This window comes from Carassius carassius, chromosome 32 (genome assembly GCF_963082965.1).
Source record: "Carassius carassius chromosome 32, fCarCar2.1, whole genome shotgun sequence".
NCBI lineage: Eukaryota > Metazoa > Chordata > Actinopteri > Cypriniformes > Cyprinidae > Carassius > Carassius carassius.
The window spans coordinates 4,590,601-4,599,458 of NC_081786.1; the positions used below are offsets into that span (position 1 = coordinate 4,590,601).

Here is an 8,858-nt window from a genome sequence, read left to right on the forward strand (position 1 = left end):
TGTCTTTGGCAGTTTATGTTCCATCTGAGGAGGTCTCCTTTTCTGCAAGTGTTCAACAACAGTCCTGATGAAAGCACCTATTACAGACACCAGTTCATGAGACAGGACCTGACCCAGTCTCTAATAATGGTTCAGCCCATCCTGTATGCATATTCGTTCAACGGGCCACCAGAGGTAAACATGCAAACCTTCTCCCACTGCACATTTAATATTTGCTTGATGATCATGGATAGGGGTGCACCGATCGAGATCGGCCGATCGTAATGCGCATCTCATCAGTAAAGCCGGTTGTGTAATCAGCGGTAAATTCCATCAGGTGCGTGATTTCACATAGAGCAGCTGGTACTACACAGAGCCATTGTTAACTGAGAAGATGCGCAAATCCACGTTCATCATCAGCGTTTATTTGCGCAACTAGACATTTAACAACGGCTCTGTGTAGTAACAGCGGCTCTATGTGAAATCACGCACCTGATGGAATTTACCGCTGATTAGATAACCGGCTTTACTGGCAAGATGCGCATTAACGATCGGCCGATCTCGATCGGTGCACCCCTAATCATGGATGGACTTTATAGATGGAAGTTTCATGCATGATTTTCAACACACAAATAAAATTTTCTTAATTAACTTTCAACAAAACTTAATATATTATAATATTTTCAAGAATTATAAAAAATCGTCAGTAAGCTCATAATTTGTACTAAAATAGTCTAGTCTGGCTATGTCTATTTGTATGTTTCTGCAAGGTCAGCAGACATTGAGGCTCGGGTTTGTTCCGATCAGAGCTCGTGAGCGGAGAGCGCATTTCTGAATATCCCGATCCGCTCGCTCATTCCGTGGGGTCTCGCTCAACCCAGAATGGCCTGCTGGTTCAAAAATATGCAAGGAGTCATTTTATTGTTTAGTAATAAACTGGTGTTTTCTGTGTCGCTGCAAAGATGAAGTTGACAATACAGACTCGCCATGAACGCCAGAGAGAAATGCACGTTATGGATTACATCATCAGAGAGTAGCCCATTTATTTTGGTTTGAATATTTTCGTTTAAAAGAAGACATTTCAAGTAATTTCTGTAATATATAGCCTATATTTCTCAAATCTGTGAGGCACACGCTGAGTTTAGTTCACATGCAATGCAAGTGATCCTGCCGGCGCCTTATTACATTGACTGCTAGGCTATATATTTGCTTCTTATTTATTAAATACGGGCAACTGATTGATAAAACATTGATTAAAATTAAGATACAATTTATACAAAAGGAAAATCTTTTAAAAAGAGTTTTCTATAAAACAAAACTTAATGAAGTCGTCAGCGCTGTTGCTCCCCATGCAGTCTTCTTTGCCGCCTCCATCTCTACGTGCAGACTGAGCTCGTGCGTCATCTTCATGCCAGTTATTCAGCCAATAAAGTGTAGGCCTATGTATTTAAAAAAATGTGTCTAGTACTATATAAATGACAAAGGTTTAATTGGCATTTTTATTTCAAAGGACCCGACCGACCGCGACCCGAATATCATTAAAAATATTTTTGGATGACTCGTAACTGCGGGCGACCACAGGCACCCGCTCATTTTGGATCAACCCGCGCATCACTGACCCCTATTATTTGGTTATTTATTATTCTTAACAGCTGTGCTGCTTAACATTCTTGTGAAATGGGGATTTTTTTTTTCACGAAAGGCATTAATTTTAATTCTACATTTTCTACAATGAATCATTTAAATGCATTCCTTGCAAAATAACTCATTTCATAGAAAAAATTACTGACCACCCAAACGTTTGAAAGGCAGTGTATAGAAAGTGAAATATCAGTATTACCTGGATTTTTTTTATGAGCTTAATGAGTCTTCAAAGTCAATCACGTGTCATGACTCTGGTTGAATGTGCAATGCAGTGTCATGATGACTGTGCACCTGATGTCCCCAGACTCAACAGATTAAACAGTGTTCTGTTTAATTAGAGTGCTGTGATCTTTTTGTTCTCATTTTCGTTCAAGCTCATATTATTGTTGTCTTTAAACTTTTTTGCAAACACTGGAAAAAAAACAATAAGTAAAATGTACTTAATTTTTATTTAGCAAGTTTTTGTATGCATATTTTTTTTTTTAAGTAAAATGTAAGTATGTAATTAAGTAAAATCAACTTGACTAATTAAGTAAAATTAGCAAAGCAAATAATTACAATTAACGTGTTCACTCAGAGTTTGATGATTTCTGCTTAATTATTTTAAGGTTGCCCTGCAATACTGAAATACATTCAAGTTAGCCAGGGTTTGTAAACTTTATTCAAACAACATAGCACTGAGAAAAAAAAATCCATTAGAGCATGTGGTTCACTTACAAGCATGTACATAAGCAGGTAGACAGCTACTTATTCTTTTTAAGATATCATGTCTAATCAATAGAGTTATTACCCAAATAAACACAGAGACCTCAATACTTGGCACATGATACACAATGTCGGTAACAATCAGTGAATAGTTTTTGAGTATGAATAGGTTATTTTGAGTAGAAAACTAACTCTAGATGTCATAAAAAAGCAAGTTACTGAACCTAACAACAAGAGCAACCTTAAAACAGTGTAAATACATCTTGAAAACAGCTAAAAAAAATTGCCTTATTAATTATTCATGTCCAAGTGCATGATGGGAACAAACGGGATCATGACTTTGATATTTACTTAAACAATCTTTGTAAAAATAACAAACAATTACAAGTACAATATAAGTTCAAACTTATATTGAAAAGTCAGGTCTGTCTTAATTATAAATATATTGACTTATCACACAATATATAAACATGACCTAAATCATTTTTGGTGACCTATTATATTTCTTTAAATGAATGTCACTGTGTTTTTTTACATTCATCTTGTGCCCGTGTCTTTTGCAGCTTACATAACATTTTTTAAAATGTGAAAAAACGCTTCTACAGAAAAAAAAACATTTTATCTGCAGATATTGCCTTGCTTAGGGATCTGTGCCTTTGTGCATACAGACATCTGATTGCTAGTGATTGTTTTTCAGCAATATTATGCACCCTTCATTTACAGGGAAAAATCTGTAGATAGAAAAGTCTCTGTGCATTTTTCTCTTTTTCTACTTGTTACTTTGCACTTTTTGTTAGAAAATGTTCATTTACTATTTTTTCAAGTTTTTTTAAGGTATCTAATATTTTGAAACTTAATTTCCATGATCTAAATATTCTTACATTTTAAAAGTTTGTTGTCATTTGGAAGTGTGTAGGCTTTCTTGAATTATTTACTGTTTTTTTTTCTTCTATTCTTTTCTTTTTAATTCTTGTCTGAAACAAATTATTTAATGTAGAAATTGCATTTGTTTTTCGGTATTATTTACTTGACCACAAAATAATTTTTAACAGTGAAGACACGTTACCATTTGCATAAAGGTTGCACATATTAGCACACAATTATTTTTGAACGCAAGAAGCAAATGTTGTATGAATGGGTTGTACTATGAACTCTACATGATGTTCAGATGGCCTGGACTGTATGTTCTACAGTTAAACAACATCAGGGCGATGATACAACGCGCAACTCAAACTGACATGTGTGTATTTGTAATCTGCTTTTAATGGAGGGCTTTATGTCACTTACTGTTTTCCCCAGACATTGGGACCAGAAGGGGGAAGTTCTAGGAAAGATGTTTATCAAAGCATCTAATTGACAGTGACAGTCTAATAATAGGCTTTGTTTCCTGTTGTTGTAGCCTGTGTTGCTGGACAGCAGCAGTATCTTGCCTGACCGCATCCTCCTCATGGACACCTTCTTCCAGATTGTGATTTACCACGGAGAGGTAAGATGTGAAAATCAAAACGCATGTTCTGCCTTCCGATTGCACGGCGGTTTGTTTTCCCATGTGACTGGGTAGACGTTAGTTTGAAGCCAAGTCTTTTTCATCTCTTTAATAATTAAGAATGCAGTCTGCTTTCTTGGTCTCGGTCTGAACTGTTCAGTAATTTGTGCAAATGAAATCAGAGCCAGTTTTGGACTGAAACAAGTTGAAACTTGGCTGCGTTTCAGAGGAGAGACAGTTTCTGATGAAACACTTGTAGGTGTCTCGCTGAAGTACATGCTAATGAAGTGAAATTTAAACCAACTGAGTGAGATGTTCTCTCAGTCACATTTACTAGCACTAGTAAACAAGATGGATTTTCAGATTTGGCACCTTGTTGGATGACTTCTGACAGATGCATGGTGTTTTTTCCTCATGTAGACTGTGTCTCAGTGGCGTAAAGCCGGGTACCAGGACATGCCGGAGTATGAGAACTTCCGCCACCTGCTTCAGGCTCCTGTGGATGACGCCCAAGAGCTTCTGCAAAATCGTTTCCCCATGCCACGCTACATCGACACGGAGCACGGTGGCAGTCAGGTACAGAGGACGTCAATCATTATGTGGCACTCACACTAAATAAATGGGTTACACTGATTAATTGTGTTTACAAGTAATATTAAAGGTCATCAATATTCATTATTCATAAGTAAAAAGGTCATTCATATTAACTGACCTGAGTTAAATAAAGCAATAAGCCACGAGGTGTTGTGCAATACGAGCTCTGTCCAAAAACCTTTCACATAGGGCGCTGTGATTTCTGTGATGCAGAAAACACGGAATCCAGTCATAAAAACAGAATTTATTGTATAACGCTGAATGTCATGGAATTTGCCACATTTTGGATGAATAAATCAAAAAGCAGTTCAGTACACTTAAAACTAAGTGCTATGGACTTGTGTCTGCGCATATTAAGCCACAGAAATACTAAATATGAATCCTGCATGTTCTGCATGGCTCTGTGTGAATGAATGATGCAAAGCATGGTTTCATTTACTACACACATACTGAAGCACGCATGATTCTCACAGGGAGCCTCTGCCACCTCATTTTATGAGTACATGAACACACAAACATCTCTAGAACTGCTCAGAGAGTCACTTCATCAGTGTTTTAGTTTTGAGAAAAACTTGTCATATGCAAACTTGAAAAATCTGTGACTGAAATATTTCTTAATGTAACGATAGTCCTACTATCACTACTAATGAAGTTATTAAAACGTTATTTTTAAAGGAATATTTAACAGAAAAGTTGTTTACCAGAATTTATTTAGCAGAAAAATTTAAATATACTACACAGTATTTCTGAAAAATAAATAAATAAAATTAAATAATAAAATCTATATATTCTTTTAATAAAATCAATTCATTAAAGATGCTTTTGAATATGAAATTTTTATGAAACTATTAAAATACAATCCAGAAAATTAATGGAAAAAAAATCTATTAAAAAATAAAACTCAATTTTAGGCGAGAAAAAACATTTCATAGGGAATTAACTTTTAATAAATTTTTATTTTGAAATTGTAAGTATCATGATTTCAATTTGTTTGATTTAATAAAAATTTAATTTAATTTGTCATGTCATAGTGCTCTACATACACTTAAAAATAAAGTTTCTTTGCTGGCAGTGATGGTTCCATGAAGAACCTTTAGCATGGAACCTTTCATTTGCACAGAAAGTTCTACATAGTGGAAAAAGGGTTCTTTAGATTATTAAAATGCTGTTCACACTTAGAAAAAATGGTTCTTTTAAGAACTGTTCAATGAAAAGTTATTTGGTGAACCTTATGTGTAATGTGTTAACTTTTAAGGTGCCTTTTAACAGTAATAGAGCCTGATAAGTGACTGATTTGGATCACTATATAGTCAGCATCTCTGGACTACTCGGTTGAAACGCATCAGAGACCTGATTTACAGTTGATTCCAATATAATCTGAAATTAGAATGTTGCTAAGAGATATTCGTATAAGAGCAGCATTTGGTAAAATAGATAAAAGCTTTTTGTCAATAATTAAATAAAAAAATTTATAACAGATATTTATCTTGACTTTTGGATTGGACTTTTTTACTCATCTCAGGGTTTGGATTGCTCTACCAATGTCAGATTTGTCAGCACAATGTTTCTGCCTACTTTTTTGGCATAGCCTTAATATTGGGAATGCTCCAGTGATGCCTTAAATAAATTGCTGTCTAGGTAGGCAGCTCGGTGTCAGCTCAAGTTTTGGAACGGAACTCTCTTAATTCTGGAAAAAATCAGTGCCATGTTGGATTATATCTCTTTTGTTTTGTTTTTCTCAATGGAATGGCAAGAGCAGTTGTATACAAGATAGCAATTTTCAACAAACCTACCAAATCATATTGTTCATTAGCCTGGCTGAGGTTTATGCATGCCAAGCAGCATAACAAATCAAAGATCATTCTGTGTGTTGCAGCCAACATTTAAGTGCACTTGGCTCTTGAACAGGGATGTCAGCTGATCTGTGTGTGTGTGTGTGTATAGCACGGCTGAGTGATGATGAGCTAAAAATGTATATTTTAGTATTTTTCCAAATTTTGATGAATTATCTCTCTCTTATGTGTTTATGGAGAGCAAATGCCACTTAAAACAATTGACAGGTCTATTAACTGCATTTACACTGTAAACTGTAGGTTTTTACAGCCAGACCTGTCCATTTTATTAAAAAAATAGTTGGTTTGAGAGCACCTTGGCAACGACAGTTGTTTGAATCAGTAATTTTGCATTAGTCAGTTCAAATATTTATAAATTGCTTTCAAAAAGCCACCTCCATTTTCTCAAGCCTTGATTAATAACCGCTCATATGGAAGGTGCTACTTTGAAAACAGTTTTTCCGACAGCTCTTCAGTCAATTTCTACGCCTGAGATATTCGCCCTTAGAGATTTTTAAATGGTGCTTGTGAATAAATGACTGTAATGGGTCATCGAGACATGGCTGCTGTTCTGCATATTAATACACCATGTGAACTGTTTTTAAGGTCTGAATTTTTACTGAGATTTATTTTCTCTCCCCCTCCAGGCACGTTTCCTTCTCTCCAAAGTGAATCCTTCTCAGACTCACAACAACATGTATGCATGGGGTCAGGTAAGCTCCTATATCTCACCAACACAAGCACATTTCCTATTCAAGGAATATTGATTAGTCCACTGTGACGATGCGTTGTTATACAACAATATAAACACGTCTCGGCTTGTTCTAATATGGTTACCCCACACTGCTGCTGACTGAATCACACTTCCTGTGTTTGTGTAGGAGTCTGGCGCACCCATTCTGACAGACGACGTGAGTCTTCAGGTGTTTATGGATCATCTGAAAAAGCTGGCAGTGTCCAGCGCTGCCTAAGATCCTCCACTCGGCAATCAGTAACACACAGCCAGCAGGGTCACATTGGCACTGCCCTCAGTTTTCCCCATTTATATCATGCCTAGATTTTTGAAAAGAGAGATTGGGTCAATCGTGAAGGGAAGTGTTATTTTTGAATGATTATGACAATAACGGTAAACACTGCATGTTGAGTATACATCAGGACAAGACATTTGTTACTGTTTCAATCAGAATGAATCTAATTTAGGTATGTGAGCTACATAGTTAAAGAAATAGTTTAAACAAAAATGACAATTCATCTATCATGTACTCATGCTATTTCAAACCCATATGCTGATTTTGTTTTTTGTACCTGAACACAAACTGAATTTTTTGAATAATTATCTAGACGAGAATAGTCCATATATGCAAGTCTTCTGAAGCAATATAAGCTTTCAGTCATTTCAGTTTTTTAGTCATTAATCACTGCCTAGCCCACATTTTTTTAAAAAAATGCATTGCAGTAGTTTGCTATACAAATGGCTTTTATCTACCATTTTTGATTTCCTTTTATTTGATTATAGAAGAGTTTCAAGTACTATGTACTAGGAGAGCAAAAGTACTATTGAAGGTCATTAATATCCATTATTCAAAAGTAAAGAATAACATTAATGCATTAATAGCAGTAATACAAAAACATTAATATTCACTGACCTATGTAATCTTGGTTAAATTAAGCAATAAGCCAATGCTATTTGTTGTCAATTGCTTCTGTGCACCATTTTTGAATGTTCTGGTCATGAAATCTTAAATTTCCTTGTGCAAAGCTATTGTATGGCCTCAGAAAACCTGGAATGTAATGCAAAAGTCATATTGATTTCCCTTTATTGTGCTTTTTTCCTATGGCAAAAACCACAACAATTCTTCAAAAGCTATTTGCCAGCATATGGGTTTGAAACAACATGAGGGCAAGTAAATAATGACTGAACATTTATTCTTTGGCTGAACTATTGCTTCGAATCTGATGTTTACGTGTACGAAGCTCTGGGATGAGACTTGTGTTGAACGGAGGGAGGAAACTCGCTGGTTTCAGCACACCTGCAGCAGATACTTTTGTTTGCCTAGTCGAGGAAGGTGAAAGCACTGTCATTGTAGCCAATTAAACATGGGAGCTTGAATGCCGCCTCTAGCCAACAGCTCAGAACAATGGCTTATTTTTAGACCCTGTGCACGTCTCTCGTCTCGTTGTGTTGATGGGTTGTGTTGCAGCGCTGGGTTGAATGCCCCATTCCAAACACAGACTTGGGGAATTTGTAAGCTGCCTTTCTATCTGTAGCTCTGATATTTATGAGCCATTTCTAGCAGTATTGTATGTTTTGTTTCTAATAAAACTGGCTTCGTGGTCCCGGCTGACCTGCAGTGTTCAGATTTTGGAAACTGGAAACCTTCTTTCTGTCACTCTTGCCTTTCAAGTCAGCATCCTGTGAGTCTCAAAGGACACGGAAACTGACTGTGTGTTGTTAAAGGAAGAGTTGAAAACACTGTCATCGTTTTCTCACCCTCATGTCATTCCAAACTGCATGACTTACTTTCTTCTGCGAGACACAGAGGTTTTGTATAATCACTGAGCTGTTCTTTTCCATACAGGCTTTGATCGACACGAGGATGGAAATATTCCTTTAACAG

General features: G+C 36.1%; 1 protein-coding gene across 2 annotated transcripts in view; it reads left to right on the forward strand.

Moving 5' to 3' along the window:
- Positions 1-8,579, forward strand: part of sec23a (Sec23 homolog A, coat complex II component) — a 32,872-nt gene extending 24,293 nt beyond the window's left edge. For both annotated transcript variants that reach the window (XM_059519931.1, XM_059519930.1), the window contains exons 16-20: positions 13-174; positions 3,728-3,814; positions 4,235-4,390; positions 6,888-6,953; positions 7,122-8,579. In XM_059519931.1, coding sequence (XP_059375914.1) covers positions 13-174; positions 3,728-3,814; positions 4,235-4,390; positions 6,888-6,953; positions 7,122-7,211 — 561 coding nt within the window. In that variant the 3' untranslated portion in view covers positions 7,212-8,579. The remainder of the gene's footprint in view (positions 1-12; positions 175-3,727; positions 3,815-4,234; positions 4,391-6,887; positions 6,954-7,121) is intronic.
- Positions 8,580-8,858: the final 279 nt, after the last annotated feature.